We start from the raw sequence: 24709 nt of genomic DNA, 5'->3' as shown, positions 1-24709 counted from the left end.
CTAATCATTTGCATTTTCAGTTAACATTATATCATAGCCTAACTCACCCTAATTTTTAAAACCTTTGTTTTGAAATAAAACATATATATAGGAAAGTGCACAAATAATAAACATATAGTTCAAGGCATTATCATTGTGTTAATTACCTTTTGCTGTATAATAAGCTATCCCAAAACTTTGCAGCTTAAGACTATTAACATTTATTTTTATTTTATTTTATTTTTTGAGATGGAGTTTTGCTCTTGTTACCCAGGCTGGAGTGCAATGGTGTGATCTCGGCTCACCGCAACCTCCGCCTCCTGGGTTCAGGCAATTCTCCTGCCTCAGCCTCCTCAGTAGCTGGGATTACAGGCACGCGCCACCATGCCCAGCTAATTTTTTTTTTGTATTTTTAGTAGAGACAGGGTTTCACCATGTTGACCAGGATGGTCTCAATCTCTTGACCTCGTGATCCACCCCCTTGGCCTCCCAAAGTGCTGGGATTACAGGCGTGAGCCACCGCGCCCGGCCCTATAAACATTTATTATCTCATGGTTCCTGTGGGTTTGGAAGCCAAGCCCTGTTTAACTGGGTGTCCCAGGCTCAATGTCTTCTGAGGTTGTAGTCAAGCCAGCTGCCAGGGTTGCAGTCCATCTGAAGGCTTGACCTGGGTGGGGTCCAATTCCAAGCTGATTATGGGTGATGGTGGGCCTTAGTTCCTTGCCATGTGAATTTCACCATGGGGAAGTTCCATGACATGGCACTGGTTTCTACCATAATGAGTGATCCGAGAGAGGGGGAGAGGGGAGAGGGGAGAGGGGGGAGGGGGAGGGGGGAGGGGGAGGGGGGAGGGGGAGGGGGGAGGGGGGAGGGGACCCATAACAGAAGCCACAGTTTTTAAATATCCTTATCCCAAAAGTGACATCCTTCTGATTGTGAGAAGCAAGTCAATAAATTCATCCCATACTCAAGGCAAGGGGATTACACAAAGGCATGAACACCAGGAGCGGGTGATCACTAAGGGACATCTCAGAGGCTGCCTCTAATCACAAACTGAACAAGCCTCATATCACCACTAGGTCAAGAAAGAAAACATTATCAGAATCCCTATTATGTTGTCCTCTTCCAATCAATACTCCCTCCCTCCCTCCTGAAGGTAATAACTTTCCTGACTTCTAATAGGGTTGTTTTGCCGGCTTTTCTTTAAACAGCATTATATACTAGATGTGTGTGTGTGTCTGGTTTCTTCCAATTAACATTATTTTGAGGTTCATCAGTGTCATTCCAGAAGACAGAGACAGTTCCTTTTCAAACTAGGAATTTATTCACTTGTTTATTTAAATCTGTATAGATGTATGGTTTCTGTTTTATTCAGTGTATTATAATTTGTTACATTAGTATTTATTTTGATGCGCAAATTATCTCTAGCTGTGCTATCTCACCCAAGTTGCTTTGTTTTTCTGAGCCCAGATTTCCTCATCTGTAAAATGGGGATTATAAAAGTTAGTTAGCTCCTTGGCCATCATGAGGATTAAATGAGATAACGTCTATAAGTTGCTAGAGTAGGGAAGTTGCCCACAGTGACAGCTATTGATACTGGCAGACCAGTATGTGCTCTGCCTATAGATAGGGAAACATCCTAGGTGCTTCTGATAAAAGGTTAGGTATGACTCATCCCTTTCCCCAACCCCCTTCCCTACTCCAAATATACTGTGAATGAAAGCATGGGATCTGTTTCAGCTCTGTGAGTCTGGAAGACTGGTTGGACTTCTCCAACACCAACGTGGAGAAGGCTGACAAGCAGCGGAACAACTCCTTGATGCTAAAAGCCCTGGTGGATCGAATCCTGTCTCAGACAGCCAATGATCTGCGCAAGCAGTGTGATGTGGTGGACACGGCGTTCAGGAATGGGCTGAAGGATACCAAGGATGCCAGGGACAAGCTGGCTGTTCATCTGGCCAAGGTGAGGCCCCTTGAGGGATCATGGAAGAAGAGCAGATTCGGGAGGTTTCATCATGGAAAACAAGAAGGCCCCTGGGCCAGACCGCTAGACTTCTGGGCTCGGAATACCGGGTTAACTCATGGGTAAGGGTCATTTATATCTCTCCAGCTTAGCAGCAGGCCTTGGGTTTTTGGGGACTGGAGTGGGACTTTGCCCCACTCTGGGCCTCCATTGTCACTCACTGCTGCAGAAAACAGAAATGCAGAGGACAGAGCCTTGAGGCAGGAGACGGGAGGCTTAGGGGCTGGCTGCAGCTTTGCGCCTGGCTGTCTTCCCACTCCAGTCACCATTCCTCCGTATGTGAAATATGGAAATGGAGTACATGCTCTCACATGTCCTTTAGGACTCTGAAGTTAAAGGAGTCGATGCAGCCAGTTTCTCCAAACCCAGTTGTAGGTTTAGGTCTCTAGCTGGTTGTTACTCCTGGTTATACAGCGTTGTGCTGGTAAATTGGCTCTCAGAGGGTGTATTTAGTCCATTTTCACACTGCTGTAAAGAGCTACCCAAGACTGGTAATTTATAAAGGAAAGAAGTTTAATTGACTCACAGTTCTGCATCGCTGGGGAGGCCTCAGGAAACTTACACTCATGGCAGAAGGTGAAGGAGAAGCAAGCACCTTCTTCACAGGTGGAAGGAGACAGAAGAGTGAAGATGAAACTGCCACTTTTAAAACCATCAGATCTCTTGAGAACTCCCACACTATCATGAGAACAGCATGGGGGAAACTGCCCCCATGATCCACTTACCTCCCACCAGGTTCCTCCCTCAACTTGTGGGGATTACAATTTAAGATGAGATTTGGGTGGGGACATGGAGCAAAACCATATCAGAGGAGGTTACTATTGGTATTGCAAATACAGTGTGGGAGTATCTGTACTACAAATATCGGCAAATTCTACAGATTAGGGTCCTTTCTATAGAATTTGTGATTATCTATAGTACAAATACTCCCACACTGGTGGATTTCAAGCTACCCACTTCAGCAGGCCACTGTGAGCCTGCCCTGCACTTTACTGCTGGTGAAGCTGAGATAGAGAGGGGAAGGACCCCAAGGTGGGAGGGTGGGAGTAGAGCCCAGGCCTTCTCAGCCCCTGAATCCCTGTCCTGCTGCCATATTCTTAACACTCCCTCCTGGAGCTCAGAGTCCAATTGTGGACGAGATTTATTTCTGTGATATGCAGGACAAACCACGGTATCATTGAGGGTGAAGCTGCAATATTCAGTAAACGGAGAGGCAGACAAGCCTAGTGGAAACCAGTAGACGCCAGAGCCAGACATATTTGGTTTGAATTGTAGCTTCAACACTTGCTGTGTGACCTTAGGGAGACCCTGAAGCCCCCTGTTCCTCAGTTTCTTTCTTGATAAAATGGGGGGAAACAATTGTCTTCCCCAGACAGGGTTAAATTAGACAACTCATATAAAATATTTAGAACAATGCCTGGCATGTATACATTTCACACACACACACACAATTTGCATATATAATTAACATATAATACTATACATATAACTAAATAAAAAATGGTTGATGGATGATGATGATGATAGCCAAGGAATGCTCCAGAGACTTCCTGGTGGAGTAAGAACTTAGTATAGGTCTTGAAAGATGGATCTAAGATAGGAGAGGATTGAAGAGGGGAGAGCACTGAGAAGAGAGGAAGAGGCTAAGGAAGCAAGAAGCTGGTTCACAGGGGCCTGTGGGGAGCCCAGTCCTGATAAAGGAGAAAGTCCCTGCAGAAGCTGGGAGGTATAAGGCTGCAGGTTTGGAAGCGCCATCTAAAACGAGCATTTCAAATGGTCTGGACAGGCCGGAATGACAAGTTAAAACCAATTAGGTGAAATTGAACAGTGGCAAAAGTAAAGTTTTTCACGTAGGTCTAAAAAATCAATTGCGCTGGCTGGGTGTGGTGGCTCACGCCTGTAATCTCAGCACTTTGGGAGGCTGAGGCTGGCGAGTCACTTGAGGTTAGGAATTTGAGACCAGCCTGGCCAACATAGTGAAACCCCGTCTCTACTAAAAATACAAACATTAACCAGGCATGGTGGCATGCACCTGTAGTCCCAGCTATTCAGGAGGCTGAGGCAGGAGAATTGCTGGAACCCAGGAGGCAGAAGTTGTGTTGAGCCGAGATTGCACCACTGCACTCCAGTCTGGGCAACAGAGTGAGACTCCATCTCAAAAAAACAAAAAATCAATTGTACCAGCACAGAATGTCTTAGCAGCAGCATGAATGAAAGTATTTTCACTGAAAGAACATTGAGAGCAAACCATCAATAGATGGAAGACGTATCTAGAACTTGGGGGCTGATAGTCCTGCTCTTATCTGAAGTGGTGACCTTGCCTGAAAGATGGTTAATAACATTGATGGTGAGAATGACAGTCACATTGCATTGGGTGCCCTGTGCCATTACATTACTATGTCTTAGCAACACTGAAATGGGTAGATATCTTTATTATCTTCTGAGAGACAGGGAAGAGAAGGGTTTTTCCCACTCACACACCCCTCAACACAACACTTCTGACACCAGACGTATTTATTACTCCTCACACCAATCAAACAATTTTCTAGCAGGCACCAGCTGGGTGTCCTCTAATTTAATTGAGTTCTCACACTGTCTGACTGGAGGTAGCATCAGATCCCAGGGCTTAGTAGGCTCAGTTCCATAAGACTGCACCTACTCCAGATGCCAGTCACAGGTCTCGGGTTGTGTCCTGTGCTATTGGACCGACATCTGTAAATCAACATTCCCATGACCTCCTTTTGGGGTTCAGTTAATTTGCCAGAACAGCTCACAGAACTCAGGGAAACACTTGACTTACATCCACCCATTTATAATAAGGGATATTGCTAAGGATACAGATGAACAGCTTGATGAGAGATGCATAGGGCAAGGCACATGGGAAGGGGTGTGGAGCTTCCATGCTCTCTCCTGGCACCACCCTCCAGAAACCTCCATGTGTTCAGCTATCCAGATGCTCCCTGAACCCTGACCTTCTGGGTTTTTAGGGGGCTTCATTACATAGGCATGATTGGGTTGAGTATCAGCTCAACCTTCAGCCTTTCTCCCCTTCCTGGAGTTTGGAGAATAAGACTTAAAGTCCTAACTCTCAAATTCTGCCTTAATCTTTCTGGTGACCAGCCTCCATCCTGAAACTATTCAGGGCCACCAGCCAACAGACATTTCACCAGCATATAAAAGACACTCATCACTCCAGAGATGCCAAGGGTTTTAGGAGTGGGGACGAAGACCAAATACATATTTCACAATATCACATGTTACCATTTAAAAGATGTGGAAACTGAGGCTGAGAAGATGAATCACTTTGTTAAAGTCTCGTGACTAGTAAGAAGCAGAACTGGGCATCAAAACTTGGTCTGCCTGACTCCTGAGCTTGCACCTGTTCCCACCCCGACGTTGTGATGGAAACACAAACGCTACACTGGACTTACATCCACCCATTTATAATAAGGGATATTGCTAAGGATACAGATGAACAGCTTGATAAAAGAGATGCATAGGGCAAGGCACATGGGAAGGGGTGTGGAGCTTCCATGCTCTCTCCTGGCACCACCCTCCAGAAACCTCCATGTGTTCAGGCCTCTTCTGGCCTCACACTGTAGGAGGGACCAGATGGGCTCAAGAGCTCATGCAGGAGGCAGCCTGGGTAAAGAGGGGCTCAAGGCTCTGCAGGTGACAGGAGCAAAGACTCTAGGGCAGCAGGGTCTAAGAGAGATATGATGCAAGCCACATGTGTCATTTTACATTTGCTAGTAGCCTTTTTAGAAAAACAAAAAAGTAGAAAACAAGTGAACTTAATTTTTATGTTTTATGTAACCTGCTACATGAAGTATCACATCAACTTGTTATCAACATAAATAATGACATATTTTACATGTTTTAAGTCTTAGAAATCTGATGTGTAGGATTTGATACTAACAGTGCATCTTGTTTAGGATGAAGCACATTTTGCATGCTCAGCAGCCACATGTGGCCACTGGCTGCTAGGTTAGTGCAGCATTGGGGGAAACAGGGTCTTTCTTCAACTGGGTGAAGCCTCATGTAAGTGAAATGGGCTTAGAGATTGTGGCCATTTTCACAATATTGATTCTTCCTAACCATGAGCATGGAATGTTTCTCCATCTGTTTGTGTCCTCTCTTATTTCCTTGAGCAGTGGTTTGTAGTTCTCCTTGAAAAAGTCCTTTACATCTTTTGTTAGTTGTATTCCTAGGTGTTTTATTCTTTTTGTAGCATTGTGAATGGGAGTTAGCTCATGATTTGGCTCTCTGTTAGTCTGTTATTGGTGGAAAGAAATGCTTGAGATTTCTTCACATTGATTTTGTGTCCTGAGACTGCTGAAGTTGCTTATCAGTTTCAGGAGATTTTGGGCTGAGACGATGGGGTTCTTCTAAATGTACAATCATGTCACCTACAAATAGAGACAATTTGGCTTCCTACTTTCCTCTTTGAATACCCTTTATTTCTTTTTCTTGCCTGATTGCTCTGGCTAGAACTTCCAGTACTATATTGAATAGGAGTGGTGAGAGAGGGCATCCTTGTCTAGTGCCAGATTTCAAAGGGAATGCTGCCAGTTTTTGCCCATTCAGTATGATATTGGCTGTAGGTTTGTCATAAATAGCTTTTGTTGTTTTGAGATATATTCCTTCGATACCTAGTTTATTGAGAGTTTTTAGCATAAAGCCTGTTGGATTTTGTTGAAGGCCTTCTTTGCATCATGTTGAGATGGTCATGCTGTTTTCATCTTTGGTTCTGTTTATATGGTGAATTACGTTTATAGACTTGCGTATGTTAAACCAGCCTTGCATCCCCAGAATGAAGCCTACTTGTTCATGATGGATAAGCTTTTCGATGTGCTGTTACAATCGGTTTGGCAGTATTTTATTGAAGATTTTTGCATCTATATTCATCATGGATATTGGCCTGAGGTTTTCTTTTTTTGTTGAGTCTCTGCCAGGTTTTGGTATCAGGATGATGTTGGTTTCATAAATGATTTGGGAAGGATTCCCTCTTCTGAACAATTTCAGAAGGAATGGTACCAGCACCTCTTTGTACGTCTGGTAGAATTCGGCTATGAACCTGTCTGGACCTGGACTTATCTTGGTTGGTAGGCTATTAATTGCTGCCTCAACTTCAGCCCTTGTTATTGGTCTATTCAAGGTTTAGGCTTGCGAGGGTGCAAGTGTCCAGGAATTTATCAATTTCTTCTAGGTTTACTGGTTTATGTGCATAGAGTTATTTGTAGTAATCTCTGATGGTAGTTTGAATTTCTAGGGAATCAGTGGTGATATCCCCTTTATCGTTTTTTTTTTTGAATTTTTTATTGCATTTTAGGTTTGGGGGTACATGTGCAGAACATGCAAGACAGTTGCATAGGTACATACATGGCAGTGTGTTTTGCTTTCTTTCTCCCCTTCACCCACATTTGGCATTTCTCCCCAGGCTATCCCTCCCCACCTCCCCCTCCCACTGGCCCTCCCCATTTCCCCCCAATAGACCCCAGTATTTAGTACTCTTCTCTCTGTGTCCATGCGTTCTCATTTTTCATCACCCACCTATGAGTGAGAATATGCAGTGTTTCATTTTCTGTTCTTGTGTCAGTTTGCTGAGGATGATGTTCTCCAGATTCATCCATGTCCCTACAAATGACACAAACTCATCATTTCTGATTGCTGCATAATATTCCATGGTGTATATGTGCCACATTTTTCCAATCCAGTCTATCATCAATGGGCATTTGGGTTGATTCCAGGTCTTTGCTATTGTAAACAGTGCTGCAGTGAACATTCGTGTACATGTGTCCTTATAGTAGAATGACTTATAGCCTTTTGGACATATACCCAGTAATGGGATTGCTGGGTCAAATGGAATTTCTATTTCTAAGGCCTTGAGGAATCGCCACACTGTCTTCCACAATGGTTGAACTAATTTACACTCCCACCAACAGTGTAAAAGTGTTCCTTTTTCTCCACATCCTCTCCAGCATCTGTCTCCAGATTTTTTAATGATCGCCATTCTAACTGGCGTGAGATGGTATCTCAATGTGGTTTTGATTTGCATCTCTCTGATGACCAGTGACGATGAGCATTTTTTCATATGATTGTTGGCCTTGTATATGTCTTCTTTCGTAAAGTGTCTGTTCATATCCTTTGCCCACTTTTGAATGGGCTTGTTTGTTTTTTTCCTGTAAATCTGTTTGAGTTCTTTGTAAATTCTGGATATCAGCCCTTTGTCAGATGGGTGAACTGCAAAAATTTTTTCCCATTCTGTTGGTTGCCGATTCACTCTATTGACTGTTTCTTTTGCCGTGCAGAAATTGTGGAGTTTCATTAGGTCCCATTTGTCTATTTTGGCTTTTGTTGCCAATGCTTTTGGTGTTTTGTTCATGAAGTCCTTGCCTACTCCTATGTCCTGGATAGTTTTGCCTAGATTTCCTTCTAGGGTTTTTATTGTGCCAGGTCTTATGTTTAAGTCTTTAATCCATCTGGAGTTAATTTTAGTGTAAGGTGTCAGGACGGGGTCCAGTTTCTGCTTTCTGCACATGGCTAGCCAGTTTTCCCAACACCATTTGTTGAACAGGGAATCCTTTCCCCATTGCTTGTTTTTGACAGGTTTATCAAAGATTGTGTGGTTGTAGATATGTTGTGTTGCCTCTGTTGCCTCTGTTCTGTTCCATTGGTCTATATCTCTGTTTTGGTACCAGTACCATGCTGTTTTGATTACTGTAGCCTTGTAGTATAGTTTGAAATCCAGTAGTGTGATGCCCCCCGCTGTGTTCTTTTTGCTTAGAATTGACTTGGCTATGCGGGCTCTCTTTTGGTTCCATATGAAGTTCGTGGTGGTTTTCTCCAGTTCTGTGAAGAAAGTCGATGGTAGCTTGATGGGTATAGCATTGATTCTGTAAATTACTTTGGGCAGTATAGCCATTTTTACGATATTAATTCTTCCTAACCATGAACATGGAATGTTTCTCCATCTGTTTGTGTCCTCTCTGGTTTCATTGAGCAGTGGTTTGTAGTTTTCCTTGAAGAGGTCCCTTACATTCCTTGTGAGTTGTATTCTAAGGTATTTTATTCTTTTTGTAGCAATTGTGAATGGCAGTTTGTACTTGATTTGGCTTTCTTTAAGTCTGTTATTGGTGTAGAGGAAGGCTTGTGATTTTTGCACATTGATTTTATATCCTGAGACTTTGCTGAAGTTGCTTATCAGTTTCAGGAGTTTTTGGGCTGAGGCGATGGGGTCTTCTAGGTATACTATCATGTCATCTGCAAATAGAGACAATTTGGCTTCCTCCTTTCCTATTTGAATACCCTTTATTTCTTTTTCTTGCCTGATTGCTCTGGCTAGAACTTCCAGTACTATATTGAATAGGAGTGGTGAAAGAGGGCATCCTTGTCTAGTGCCGGATTTCAAAGGGAATGCTTCCAGTTTTTGCCCATTCAGTATGATATTGGCTGTTGGTTTGTCATAAATAGCTTTTATTACTTTCAGATACGTTCCATCAATACCGAGTTTATTGAGGGTTTTTAGCATAAAGGGCTGTTGAATTTTGTCAAATGCCTTCTCTGCGTCAATTGAGATAATCATGTGGTTTTTGTTTATGGTTCTGTTTATGTGGTGAATTAAGTTTATAGACTTGCGTATGTTGAACCAGCCTTGCATCCCCGGGATGAATCCTACTTGATCATGATGGATAAGTTTCTTGATTTGCTGTTGCAATAGGCTTGCCAATATTTTATTGAAGATTTTTGCATCTATGTTCATCATGATATTGGCCTGAAGTTTTCTTTTCTTGTTGGGTCTCTGCCGGGTTTTGGTATCAGGATGATATTGGTCTCATAGAATGATTTGAGAAGGATTCCTTCTTTTTGGATTATTTGGAATAGTTTCAGAAGGAATGGTACCAGCTCCTCTTTGTGTGTCTGGTAGAATTCGGCTGTGAATTTGTCTGGACCTGGGCTTTTTTTGTGTGGTAGGCTCTTAATTGCTGCCTCGACTTCTGCCCTTGTTATTGGTCTATTCATAGTTTCAGCTTCCTCCTGGTTTAGGCTTGGGAGGACACAGGAGTCCAGGAATTTATCCATTTCTTCCAGGTTTGCTAGCTTATGTGCGTAGAGTTGTTTGCAATATTCTCTTATGATGGTTTGAATTTCTGTGGAATCTGTGGTCATTTCCCCTTTATCATTTTTTATTGCATCTATTTGGTTGTTCTCTCTTTTATTTTTAATCAATCTAGCTAGTGGTCTGTCTATTTTGTTGATCTTTTCAAAGAAGCAGCTCTTGGATTTATTGATTTTTTGAAGGGTTTTTTTGTGTCTCAATCTCCTTCAGTTCAGCTCTGATCTTAGTTATTTCTTGTCTTCTGCTGGGTTTTGAGTTTTTTTGATCTTGCTCCTCTAGCTCTTTCAATTTTGATGATAGGGTGTCAATTTTGGATCTCTCCATTCTCCTCATATGGGCACTTATTGCTATATACTTTCCTCTAGAGACTGCTTTAAATGTGTCCCAGAGATTCTGGCATGTTGTGTCTTCGTTCTCATTGGTTTCGAATAACTTCTTTATTTCTGCCTTCATTTCTTTGTTTATCCAGTCAACATTCAAGAGCCAGTTGTTCAGTTTCCATGAAGCTGTGCGGTTCTGGGTTGGTTTCTGAATTCTGAGTTCTAACTTGATTGCACTATGGTCTGAGAGGCTGTTTGTTATGATTTCAGTTGTTTTGCATTTGCTGAGCAGTGCTTTACTTCCAATTATGTGATCAATTTTAGAGTAGGTGTGATGTGGTGCTGAGAAGAATGTATATTCTGTGGATTTGGGGTGGAGAGTTCTGTAGATGTCTATCAGGTTTGCTTGCTCCAGGTCTGAGTTCAAGCCCTGGATATACTTGTTGATTTTCTGTCTGGTTGATCTGTCTAATATTGACAGTGGAGTGTTAAAGTCTCCCACTATAATTGTGTGGGAGTCTAAGTCTCTTTGTAAGTCTTTAAGAACTTGCCTTATGTATCTGGGTGCTCCTGTGTTGGGTCCATATATGTTTAGGATCGTTAGCTCTTCTTGTTGTATCGATCCTTTTACCATTATGTAATGGCCTTCTTTGTCTCTTTTGATCTTTGTTGCTTTAAAGTCTATTTTATCTGAGATGAGAATTGCAACTCCTGCTTTTTTTTGCTCTCCATTTGCTTGGTAAATCTTCCTCCATCCCTTTATTTTGAGCCTTTGTGTATCCTTGCATGCGAGATGTGTTTCCTGGATACAGCACACTGATGGGTTTTGGATTTTTATCCAATTTGCCAGTCTGTGTCTTTTGATTGGTGCATTTAGTCCATTTACATTTAGGGTTAGTATTTTATGTGTGAATTTGATACTGCCATTTTGATGCTAGCTGGCTGTTTTGCCTGTTAGTTGTTGTAGATTCTTCATTATGTTGATGCTCTTTAGCAATTAGTGTGATTTTGGAATGGCTGGTACTGGTTGTTCCTTTCTATGTGTAGTGCCTCTTTCAGGAGCTCTTGTAAAGCAGGCCTGGTGGTGACAAAATCTCTGAGTTCTTGCTTGTTCACAAAGGATTTTATTTTTCCTTCACTTCTGAAGCTCAGTTTGGCTGGATATGAAATTCTGGGTTGAAAGTTCTTTTCTTTAAGGATGTTGAATATTGGCCCCCACTCTCTTCTGGCTTGCAGAGTTTCTGCCGAGAGATCTGCTGTGAGTCTGATGGGCTTCCCTTTGTGGGTGACCCGACCTTTCTCTCTGGCTGCCCTTAGCATTTTCTCCTTCATTTCAACCCTGGTGAATCTGATGATTATGTGCCTTGGGGTTGCTCTTCTTGCGGAATATCTTTGTGGTATTCTCTGTATTTCCTGCAATTGAGTGTTGGCCTGTCTTGCTAGGTGGGGGAAATTTTCCTGGATAATGTCCTGAAGAGTATTTTCCAACTTGGATTCATTCTCTTCGTCACATTCTGGTACACCTATCAAACGTAGGTTAGGTCTCTTCACATAGTCCCACATTTCTTGGAGACTTTGTTCATTCCTTTTTGCGCTTTTTTCTCTGATCTTGGTTTCTTGTTTTATTTCATTGAGTTGATCTTCGACTTCTGAAATTCTTTCTTCTGCTTGGTCAATTCGGGTATTGAAACTTGTGCATGCTTCGCGAAGTTCTCGTATTGTGTTTTTCATCTCCTTTAATTCATTCATATTCCTCTCTAAGTTATCCATTCTTGTTATCATTTCCTTGAATCTTTTTTCAAGGTTCTTAGTTTCTTTGCATTGATTTGAAACATGTTCTTTTAGCTCAGAAAAGTTTCTCATTATCCACCTTCTGAAGTCTAATTCCGTCATTTCGTCACAGTCATTCTCCATCCAGCTTTGTTCCCTTGCTGGTGGGGAGTTTTGGTCCTTTCTAGGAGGCAAGGTGTTCTGGTTTCGGGTGTTTTCCTCCTTTTTGTGCTGGTTTCTTCCCATCTTTGTGGATTTATCCACCTGTCGTCTGTGTAGTTGCTGACTTTTCGATTGGGTCTCTGGGTGGACCCCCAGATTGTTGATGATGAAGTATTTCTGTTACTTGGTTTTCCTTCTACCAGTCTAGCCCCTTTGCTGTACGACTGCAGAGGTCCACTCCAGGCCCTGCTTGTCTTGGGTACACCTATAGCAGCTGCGGAACAGTAGGGATGCTACCAGTTTCTTTTTCTGCTATCTTTGTCCCAGAATGATGTCTGCCAAATGTCAGTCTTTTGGATATAGAGGGGTCAGGGAGCTGCTTGAAAAGACAGTCTGTACTTTATAGGAGCTCAAGTGCTGAGCTGTGAGCTCTGATGTTCATTCAGGGCTGTTAGGCTGCTATGTTTAGTTCTGCTGCAACAGAACTCAAAAAAAAGCCCCTTTTTTCTCAGCTGCTCTTTCTGAAGGGGTTGGGGCTTTATTTTTGAGTGTCTGCCGGGTTGTCCTGCCCAGCTAGGAGGCAGTCTTGTCCTGCTGAGGCTCTGCCCTGCTGGTGTGAGGTTTACCCTGTTTCTGCAGGCTCTGCCCTTCTGCTGCCCACTCCGCCCTGTAGCCACGGGCTCTGCCCTGCGGCGGAGTCTCTCTCTTGTACCGGGTTGCCTCGGCAATGGCAGGCTGCGTCAGCAGTGGGCGTGTACCTCAGTAGGGGCTGATTGCCTCGGTAATGGCGGACGCCCCTCCCGCATGGAGCTGCGCTTTAAGGGAACTTCCTAACAGCAAGCATTTGGAATCCCGTTTTGTTTGTCGCACTGCGCTACCCCTAACGCTTTGTCCTGGGCTGGCTCACTGTTCAAGTCCCATTCAGTCTCAAGTTCAGCCCTCTCAGGTCTCAGGTTGCCAGTTCAACAGGGCACCCGGAACAGTGCGCTTTTGTGCGGACCTCTGTGGAGTGCCTCTGCGCTCCGGCGCGGGCCGCAGCCGCACCGGCTGCTGGCTACACCAGTCAAGATCTCTGGCTGGTGTCCTGCGTTTGTTTTATATCTGGGAATTTCCCCGTTCTGTGGGCAACAAAGGTCCATCTGGAAATGTGTCCCTGACTCACCTTCTCTGCGCATCCAGCGAGAGCCTCAATCCTGGGTTGTTCTCACAGCACCATCTTGAGTCGTCCCCTCCCCTTTATCGTTTTTTATTGCACCTACTTGATTCTTCTCGCTTTTCTTTTTTGTTAATCTGGCTAGCGGTCTATTTTGTTGATCTTTTTAAAAAAAACCAGCTCCTGGATTTATTGATTTTTTAAAGGGTTTTTTTTTTTTTTTTATGTCTCTATCTCCTTCAGTTCTGCTCTGGTCTTAGTTATTTCTTGTCTTCTGCTAGCTTTTGAGTTTTTTTTGATCTTGCTTCTCTAGCTCTTTCAATTTTGATGATAGGGTGTCAATTTTAGATCTTTCCTCGCTTCTCATGTAGGTACTTATTGCTATAAATTTCCTGCTAGACACTGCTTTAAATGTGTTCCAGAGATTCTGGTCACTGTGTCTTCATTCTTGTTGGTTTCAAAGAACATCTTTATTTCTGCCTTCACTTCATTGTTTATCCAGTCAACATTCAGGAGCCAGTTGTTCAGTTTCCATGAAGCTGTGCAGTTCTGAGTTAGTTTCTGAATTCTGAATTCTAATTTGATTGCCCTGTGGTCTGAGAGACTGTTTATTATGATTTCCATTCTTTTGCATTTCCTGAGGAGTTATTTACTTCCAATTATGTGGTCAATTTTAGAGTAGGTGCAATGCAGTGCTCAGAAGAATGTATATTTTGTGGATTTGGGGTGAAGAGTTCTGTAGATGTCTATTAGGTCCACTTGGTCCAGATCTGAGTTCAAGTGCTGGATATCCTTATTAATTTTCTGTCTCGTTGATCTATCTAATATTGACAATGTAGTGTTAAAGTCTCCCACTATTATTGTGTGGGAGTCTAAGTCATTTTGCAGGTCGTTAAGAACTTGCTTTATGTGTCTGGGTGCTCCTGTATTGAGTGTGTATATATTTAGGATCATTAGCTCTTCTTGATGCATTGATCATTTTACCATTATGTAATGTCCTTCTTTTCTTCTTTTGATCTTTGTTGGTTTAAAGTCCATTTTATCAGAGACTAGGATTTCAACTCCTGCTTTTTTTTTTCTCTCCATTTGCTTGATAAATCTTCCTCCATCCCTTTATTTTGAGCCTATGTGTGTCCTGGCATGTGAGTTGGGTTTCCTGAATACAGCACACTGATGGGTCTTGACTTTTTATCCAATTTGCCAGTCTGTGTCTTTTGAGTAGGGCATTTAGCCCATTTACATTTAGGGTTAATATTGTTATGTGTGAATTTGATGTGCCATTTTGTTGCTAGCTGGATGTTTTGCCCATTAGTTGATGCGTTTTTTTTTTCATTGTATTGATGCTCTTTACCATTTGGTATATTTTTGGAGTGGCTGGTAATGGTTGTTCTTTTCTATGTTTAGTGCTTCTTTCAGGAGCTTTTGTAAGGCAGGCCTAGTGGTGACAAAATCTCTCAGCAATTGCTTGTCAATAGAGGATTTTCTTTCTCCTTTGCTTATGAAGCTTAGTTTGGCTGGATAGGAAATTTTATATCGAAAGTTCTTTTCTTTAAGGATGTTGAATATTGGCCCCCACTCTCTTCTGGCTTGTAGGGTTTCTGCTGAGAGATCTGCTGTGAGTCTGATGGGCTTCCCTCTATGGGTAACCTGACCTTTCTCTCTGACTGCCCTTAGCATTTTTTCCTTCATTTCAACCCTGGTGAATCTGACAATTAATTATGTGCCGTGGGGTTTCTTTTCTTGAGGAATATCTTTGTGGTGTTCTCTGTATTTCCTGGACTTGAATGGTGGCCTGGCTTGATAGGTTGTAGAAGTTCTCCTGGATAATATCCTGAAGAGTGTTTTCCAGCTTGGATTCATTCTTTCCATCACATTCAGGTACACCTATCAAACATAGATTAGGTCTTTTCACATAATCCCATATTTCTTGGAGGCTTTGTTAATTTCTTTTTACTCTTTTTTCTCTGTTCTTTCCTTCTCATTTTATTTCATTGAGTTGACCTTCAATCTCTGATATCCTTTCTTCTGCTTGGTCAATTCAGTTATTGAAACTTGTATATGCTTGGTGAAATTCTCATGCTGTGTTTTTCAGCTCCATCAAGTCGTTTATGTTCTTCTCTAAGCTGTTTATTCTAGTTAGCATCTCATCTAACCTTTTTTCTAGGTTCTTAGTTTCTTTGCATTGGGTTAGCACATGTTCTTTTAGCTCAGAGAAGTTTCTTATTACCCACCTTCTGAAGCCTGTTTCTGTCAATTCATCAGATTCATTCTCCATCCATCTTTGATTGCTAGCTAGTGAGGAGTTGTGATCCTTTGGAGAAGGAGAGGCATTCTGGTTTTTGGTGTTTTCATCCTTTTTGCACTGGTTTCTTCCCATCTTAGTGGCTTTATCTACCTGTGGTTTTTGTAGTTGGTGACTTTTGGATGGGGTCTTTGAGTGGATGCCCTTTTTGTTGATGATGAAGTTATTTCTTTCTGTTTCTTAATTTTCCTTCTAACAGTCAGGCCTCTCTGCTGCAGGATTGCTGGAGGTCCACTCCAGACCCTGCTTGCCCAGGGATTACCAGTGGGGGCTGAAGAACAGTAAGGGTTGCTGCCAGTTTCTTCTGTTATTTTCATCCCAGAAGGGTACCTGCCAGATGTCGGCCTGAGCTCTCCTTTATGAGGTATTTCTTTGGGTATATGGGTGTTGGGGAGCTGCTTGAAGGACAGTCTGTCCCCTATAAGAGCTCGAGTGCTGTGCTGGGAGCTCCATTGTTCCATGCAGAGCTGCTGAGCAGGTACTTTTATGTCTGCTGCAGCGGAACTCATAACCACCTCTTTTCCCAGGTGCCCTGTCCTAGGAAGGTCAGCTTTATTTATAAGTTCCTGTCATGCTGCTGCCTTTTTTCATAGATGCCCTGCCCCACACAGAGTAGTCTAGTCACAGCCTGCCAGCAGAGGCATTGCTGAGCTGCTGCAGGCTTTGCCCAACCACTATGAACTGCCTCGGTAGTGGTGGTCGCCCTTCCCCTCACTGAACTCAACTGTCCTGGGTCCAGCTGTCCTTGCTGTGAAACTCTCAATCCAGAGTATTTCAGATTGCTTGTTTTGTGGGGGTGGCATCCGCTGAGCCAGACTGCCTGGCTCCCTGTCTCTGCCCCCTCCCTTTCAGGTGAATGGGTGGCTCTGTCTCCCAGGTTTTCCACACTCCAGTTGAAATGGCTGCCCAGATTTGTGTGAGTTTCTGTGCGCCAAGCTGGCACCAGCTGAAACTGCCGTGCTGAAAACTCCTGGTGCTTTTCAGCTTGGGAATATCCTGGTCTATGGACAGTGAACATTTGTTTGGAAATGTGGTGGGCACTCACCCTCTGCTGTTCTTGCTGGGAACTGCACTCCGGAGCTGTTCCTATTCAGCCATCTTGGATCCTGACCCTGATGATTGCTTTTCTATGAGTTGAGAATTAGTCTGGTAATGTCAATGTGTATTGTATTCTTTCAGCAAACCTATAGTGTCCTTGCAAAGTAAACACAGTGGTCTGACAGCTAATTGATAAACAGAACTTATGTTCCAGTAGGACTTAAAAATGCAACTCAGAAATCACATTTTTCTTGTTCTAACATGAAGGGTATGCACTGTGCTATGGTTTGAATGTCTGTGTTCCCTCCAAAGTTCATGTTGTGAATTAATTCCCAATGCAACAGTATTAAGAGGTGGAGTATTTAGGAGGCAATGAGGCCATGAAAGCTCCACCTTCATGAGTGAGCTTAGTGCTTTATAAAAGGGCTGGATGAAACTAGCTAGGCCCTTTGCCCCCTGCCTTCTACCATGGGAGAATGCAGGGTTTGTCTCCTCCAGAGGATGCAGTAACCAGGTGCCACCTTGAAGTGGAGAGTAGCCTAACCAGACACTGCACCTGCCAGGGCCTTGATCTTCAACTTCCCAGCCTCCAGAACTGTGGGAAATAAATTCCTGTACTTTATAAGTCTCAGTCTCAGGTATTTTGTTATAGCAGCAGAAACAGACAAAAACACATTGTTAATAAAACAATAAAATAAGATGTCACTGTACGGTGATACATGGTTGGAAAACTGTCAAGTTATAAACATGTCACTGTGATTTATAGTGCTCTGGGCAACAGCGCAAAGCCATAAGAACATCACATTCAGTCGGTCATCATGACTTAGCTATGCCATGGTAGTTCAGAAGCAATAATAAATAAATGAATAAGCATGGCTGTGTTTCAATATAGCTTTACTTATGGGCATTAAAATTTTAATTTTATATAATTTTCACATGACAATATTCTTTTTTCTATTCATTTTCATTCAAAATGCTTTTTTCTCCACAACCATTTAAAAATTTTAAAACCCATAAGACAATGAAAAGAAAAACTACCCACTGGGAGAAAATATTTGCAAAATACATATCTGATAAATGATTGTTATCCAAAATATACAAATAACTCTTAAAATTCAACAATAAGAAAACAGACCAACTGAAAAAGAACAAAAGATCTAAACAGATTCCTCACCAATACAGATATACAGAGGGCAAGTAAGCATAAGAAAAGATGTTCATTTCATATGTCATTAGGGAACTGCCGGTTAAAACAACAAGATACCCCTATACACCTACAGAAAACCCAAAGCACTGACAACCCCAAATGCTGGTGATGATGTGGGGCAATAGGAACTCTCATTCATTGCTGATGAGAATGCAAAATGGTGCAGTCCCTTTGGAATACAGTGTGGCAATTTCTTACAAGGCTAAACATACTCTTAGGATTCAGCAATCTCCTTCCTTGGTATTTGCTCAGATGAATTGAAAACTTATGTTCATATAAAACCATGCATATGAATGTCTATAGTAGCTTTATTCATGATTGCCAAAACTTGAAAGCACCCAAGATAGGTGAATGGATGGATAAATTGTGGTTTTATTCAGCACTAAAAAGGCATGAGCTATCAAGCCATGAAAAGACATAGAGGACTACAAACCACTGCTCAAGGAAATGAGAGGACACAAACAGATGGAAAAACATTTCATGCTAATAGATAGGAAGAATCAATATCATGAAAATGGCCATACTGCCCAAAGTCATTTATTGATTCAATGCTATCCCCATCAAGCTACCATTGACTTTTTTCACAGAATTGGAAAAAAGCACCTTAAACTTCACATGGAACCAAAAAAGAGCCCACATAGCCAAGACAATCCTAAGCAAAACAAAGCAAAGCAAAACCAACAGAGCTGGAGGTATCAGGCTACCTGACTTCAAACTATACTACAAGGCTACAGTAATCAAAACAGCATGGTACCAGTACCAAAACAGATATATAGACCAATGAAACAGAACAGAGCCTTCAGAAATAATGCCACACATCTATAACCATCTGATCTTTGACTAAGCTGACAAAAACTAGCAATGGGGAAAGGATTTCCTATTTAATAAATGCTTTGGGGAAAACTGGCTAGCCATGTGCAGAAAGCTATAACTGGATCCCTTCCTTACACCTTACACAAAAATTAACTCCAGATGGATTAAAGATTTAAACATAAGACCTAATACCATAAAAACCCTAGAAGAAAACCTAGGCAATACCATTCAGGACATAGGCATGGGCAAGGACTTCATGACTAAAACACTAAAAGCATTGGCAACAAAAGTCAAAATAGACAATTGGGATCTAATTAAACTTAAGAGTTTCTGCACAGAAAGAGAAACTATCATTAGAGTGAACCAGCAATCAATAGAATGGGAAAAAACTTTTGCAGTCTACCCATCTGAAAAAGGGGCTGATACCCAAAATCTGCAAAGAACTTAAACGAATTTACAAGAAAAAAACAAACAACCCCATCAAAAAGTGGGTGGAGGATATGAACAGCCACTTTTCAAAAGAAGACATTTATGCAGCCAACAAACATGAAAAAAAGTTCATGATCATCACTGGTCATCAGAGAGATGCAAATCAAAACCACATTGAGATACCATCTCACGCCAGTTAAAATGGCAATTATTAAAAACTCAGGAGACAACAGATGCTGGAGAGGATGTGGAGAAATAGGAAGATTTTTACACTGTGGGTGGGAGTGTAAATTAGTTCAACCATTGTGGAAGACAATGTGGCGATTCCTCAAGGATCTAGAAATAGAAATACCATTTGACTCACAATCCCATTTACCCAACGGATTATAAACCATTCTATTATAAAGATACATGCACACGTATGTTTATTGTGGCACTGTTCACAATAGCAAAGACTTGGAACCAACCCAAACGCTCATCAATGATAGACTGGATAAAGAAAATATGGCACATATACAACATGGAATACTATGGAGCCATAAAAAAGGATGAGTTCATGTCCTTGCAGGGACATGGATGAAGCTGGAAACCATCATTCTCGGCAAACTGACACAAGATCAGAAAACTAAATTTATGCTCTTATTCATAAGTGACTGTTGAACAATGAGAACACATAGACATAAGGAGGGGAACATCTCACACTGGGGCCTGTCAGGGGTTGGGGCTAGTGGAGGGATAGCAGGGGGTGTAGGGATAGGGGAGGGATAGCATTAGGAGAAATATCCAATGTAGATGACAGAGTGATGGATGCAGCAAACCACCATGGCACATGTATACCTATGTAACACACCTGCCATTCTGCACATGTACCCCAGAACTTAAAGTATAATAAATAAAATCTTTTAAAAAAGAAAAGACATAGAGGAATTTTAAATGCATATTGCTAAGTGAAAGAAGCCAATTTGAAACTCACACTGTATGATATGAATCACACTGTATGATTTCAATAATGTGACATTCTGGAAAAGACAAACCTATGGAAATTAAAAAGATCAATGGTTGTCAGGGGTTTCAGTTGGAGGAAGAAGGAAGGAAGGATCAATGGGGGCACCCCAGGGGGTCTTTAGGGCAGTGAAACATGTTCTGTATGATATTGTAAAGGTGAATACATGTAGTTATGCTTCTGTCAAAACCCATAGACTCTACCAGGCATGGTGGCTCATGCCAGTAATCCTAGCACTTTGGGAGGCTGAGGTGGGTGGATCATCTGAGGTCAGAGGTTCAAGACCAGTCTGGCCAACATGCGAAACCCTGTCTCTACTAAAAATACAAAAATTAGCCTGTTGTGGTGGCACATGCCTGTAATGCCAACTATTTGGGGGGCTGAGGCAGGAGAATCTCTTGAATCCAGGAGGCGGAGTTGCAGTGAGCCGAGATTGTGCCACCGCTCTCCAGCCTGGGTGACAGAGCGACTCCATCCCAAACAGATAAACAAACACCCATAGAATACACAACACAGAGAGTGAACCTTCATGTAAACTATAGACTTCATTAATAATAAGATATCAATATTGGCGCATCGATTGCATTAATAACAAATGTACTACATTAATGTAAGATGCTAATAATAAGGGAAACCTAGGTGAGGGGAGAAAGCACACGCGAACTCTACTTTCTTCTCAATTTTTCTTTAAACTTAAAATGGCTCTAAAAAATTAAGTCTATTACTTAAAAAAAATTCTTATTTCATGGTCTGTACAAAAACAGGTTGTAGACTGGGTTTGGTCCATAGGCCATAGTTTGCTGATTCTTGATCTCACTCATAGCAGTAGTAGTTTTATTCTAAGTGTATTGTTATCTATGTTATTTTGGATGGTTAAGGTATTTGTAAAATTTAAGAGATTTGGCCTGTTTTTTACAAATTACTTTACAATATGCAATTAAATAATTGTTTTAGCCAATGATTGTAGTTGAAACTTTCACTTTGAAGATAGCATTAGAATATTTAAAAGAATTCAAAGCATCATCGTTTTTTACTGATTAGATTGACAAATCTATTTAAGAACTCCAGAAGGTCTTATTCGTTAATTCAAATCCCTTAAAAAGTTATATATCAAATTGATAAATGCTGCTTTAAATAAATATCTGAAGAACTTTAAGTTTGAAGTGGGAGCAACTATTAGTCAAAATCAGTTTAAAGTAATTGTTGATTTTTGCTAAATTTAAAAATAGCATATCTGTGAACTGGACCTATTAAAAGCTTAGGAAATGTTTTAAAAGAAACTTAAGAAAGCAAAGTACAATTTCTGGACCTCATTGGGATGTAATTTGGACAAACCAACTCTGACCAAAATATATAAAACTATTGGTGAAATTTAATCGCTAAATAGTATAATAATATTAAAGAATAAACCTTTTGTCTCTTTTTTGGTGTGATAAAGGTACTGAGGTTATTTCAAAAGAAAAAAAAGAATCCTTATGCTTAGAAATACATTCTCAAATATTTAAGTGAAACAATATCTGCGATTTGTTTTAAAATAACTAAGCTGATAGACAGGAGTAGAGATGAAGCAAGACCGGCCATCTACTGCTCATTGTTCAAACTGACGATGGGTATACGAGGTTCCTTATTCTATCTACTTTTGTGTATATTGCAAAAGCAGATGTAAAGTTTTAAAAAAATTGCTTAATGAAGAAATACATTTTTAAACCAGTTAAATATTAATTTTGTTAAAACCAAGTAACTTAAAAGTAGTCTTTTTCTGTGCATAAAGTCACTCACAAAAATACCAATCAAATTCGGACTGAACTGCTCCTTCTTTCCCCAGGCTTCCAGAGGACAGAGCTGGTGCTAGCAGTGGGGAGTGGTGAGGAAATAGGCAACTTTCTGCTCACGATACAAAGGTACCCTGTACCAAGGTGAGCAGGCGGCCTTGAGCAGCAGTGAGATCCCACTCTGGCCAGGCCTTTGCTGAGGGCATTCTCCTGTGGGTAGATGAGGTGACAATGCCTGGTCCTGTCCCTTCAGTCCATAAGGTTCTAAGGCTGGATGAATGACCTTGCCCACCAGCAATCACTGCTTTAGGGAAGAGAGATCAGACTCTGGCATCCTGCTTAAGAAGAAATCTGAGGTTCCCTCTTCCTAGCTTACATGACCACAACCGATCTGCTGTCAGCGGTTGAGTTTTGAGGAGCACAACTTGGCCTCACCTACTCTAATCCTTTTTGTAAGGTCATGGAAGAGATTGCTTCCCAGGAGAAAAATATGACAGCTCTTGAAAAAGCCATCCTTGACCAAGAAGGGCCAGCCAAGGTGGCTCATACGCGCTTGGAGACCAGGACGCACCGGCCGAATGTGGAGCTGTGTCGCGATGTTGCGCAGTATAGGCTAATGAAGGAGGTTCAAGAGCTCACCCGCAACGTTGCAAGGTAGGCTAGCAGCCAGGGGCAGAGGGCCTTCGGGTCTCATTCCCAACCTGGATTTCAAGCAGAGGCTAGGTAGTGACCAGCAGGGTGAATGAAGCCTACTTGCTCTGTAATGTTTGAGGAATCCTCCCTAGAGGGCAGTCTCCACCACCTCCCGCCAAAATTGTTGCCTTGCAGAAAACGGATCCCTATATGGAATGATTCTAAAGAAGCCCAAATCCAGATGTTTAGGTAAAATCTGCCGTTTTAAACATCAGCATTTCTAAGGTATCTATGTCATGAATCTGGCCTGTGGCCACCAATTTGAAATCTCTTTTTTTTTTTCATTATGCTTTTTATTTTAAAATTAGTGAAATCTTTGTCTTAATGAGGAGAGAGGAAAGGAAGAGGACATATCAATTTGGCTCCTGCACTGAACACTGCGGAACATTCTTTCCCCTGAAAAAGCAATGCATAGAGAGAAATTATTCTCTTCTGCTCTTCCCTTTCTCCTAGATTGAAGGAAACTTTAGCCCAAGCTCAGGCAGAGCTGAAAGGGCTGCATCGCAGACAGCTTGCCCTGCAGGAGGAGATCCAGGTCAAAGAGAACACCATCTATATTGACGAAGTGCTGTGTATGCACATGAGGAAGTCCATCCCACTTCGGGACGGGGAAGACCATGGGGTCTGGGCTGGGGGCCTCCGCCCTGATGCTGTCTGCTAATAGGCGGGCTAGTTCCAATTCTCATTAAACCACATTGTAAACAGTAGTTACAGTAGTACAGAGTTCTCATTTCAGGCTGGTGGAGCCTCTAACCAGCCTGCTGCAACCTCTTGGCTGGCATTCCAAGCCTGCTCAGGGGGCTGATTTCGGGGCAAGTTTCTTTTCTTATGCTACTGGTGTGGTGTTTGCCTAACAATTAAATTTCATGTTTTAGCACAGGCCACTCTTATAATGCCACAGGACTTGGGGCCCCAGGAGAGGGTTTCAAGACATTTCAGTTCAGATTCAATTCAGTAAAGTAGCTGGGGTGGATCACTACCTAGACCGTGCCCCTCTTGCTCATGAGATGGGATGCTAAGCTTTCTCTTGGCTCTCAAAATTTCTTTTCTCTAGAAAACAATGTGGTGATGGCTGACGTAGACCCCTCTGGATGGTCCACAGGAAGCTTATTCAAGTCCTACAAAACCTAGGTGAAAGAGCAGCAGGCCCGATCAGGAGTCCTCTTGAGCCTGCAGGCACCTCTCTGGGTCTTTCTCTGGAGTGAAATTCCATCTGGGGGAAGGGAATGAGGAGTGGGTGAGCCAGGTTGCTGTTGTCTGGGGTTATGGGGTCACAGAGTGGGGATATCTTGGGGTCACAGAATGGGGATATCTCTGGCTCACAGGCTGGAGGAGGGCTCTAAGGGTGCCTGTGGATGCGCATGTCAGCTGTGGGGGGCAGCTGGTGGGGGTACTCAGCCTATGTGCAGGCCCCAGGAACTGCAGTCTCAAAATTGTCAGGTTGGGAAAGAGGAGGCAAACTTTCCCGGGCTCCAAGTGCAAGCTTTTCCAGGTACCAGTAATGTGCATCCTTACTCATGTGTACCTAATGTGAGTTAGTGGTAGTTTCCAGACCAATTAGCAATCATTGGGAGTGTTTTTTTTTTCTTTTAAATACTCAAATAACATAAAGAAAAAGAAAATATTCCATTCATGCCATGGGTGCAAGTCAGTGGTTAAGGCTGTAGGTTCTGGAGTCTGCTGTCTGCAGCACGGGGTCTCCAGTAGTCCCTACTCACAGGGTTAGGGGGCGTTGAATGAAAGTACCTCCAAAAGGGGTTCATACTGAGCCTGTATCATGGGGCAGGGAGTGTTTGATGAATGTGAGCCATTGTGAGCAGCCCCACCCTATACCAGCATAATTTCTGCACAGTCGTACTCATGGCATAGACTCAATTTCATATAGTTGTTTTCTTCCTTCACTGCTCATTGCAAGCCATTGTTCAT

General features: G+C 42.3%; 1 protein-coding gene across 2 annotated transcripts in view; it reads left to right on the top strand.

The window, feature by feature from the left end:
- The window catches only part of TEKT1 (tektin 1), a 39665-nt gene extending 16175 nt beyond the window's left edge, over nucleotides 1-23490 (top strand). For both annotated transcript variants that reach the window (XM_035299746.2, XM_035299745.2), the window contains 3 exons: nucleotides 1720-1942; nucleotides 22548-22744; nucleotides 23237-23490. In XM_035299746.2, the coding sequence (XP_035155637.2) occupies nucleotides 1720-1942; nucleotides 22548-22744; nucleotides 23237-23444 (628 nt within the window). In that variant the 3' untranslated portion in view covers nucleotides 23445-23490. The remainder of the gene's footprint in view (nucleotides 1-1719; nucleotides 1943-22547; nucleotides 22745-23236) is intronic.
- The last annotated feature ends 1219 nt before the right edge of the window (nucleotides 23491-24709 follow it).

This window comes from Callithrix jacchus, chromosome 5, assembly GCF_049354715.1.
Source record: "Callithrix jacchus isolate 240 chromosome 5, calJac240_pri, whole genome shotgun sequence".
In the NCBI taxonomy this organism is placed as follows: Eukaryota; Metazoa; Chordata; class Mammalia; order Primates; family Cebidae; genus Callithrix; species Callithrix jacchus.
This window is presented reverse-complemented; position numbering and strand designations above follow the sequence as displayed.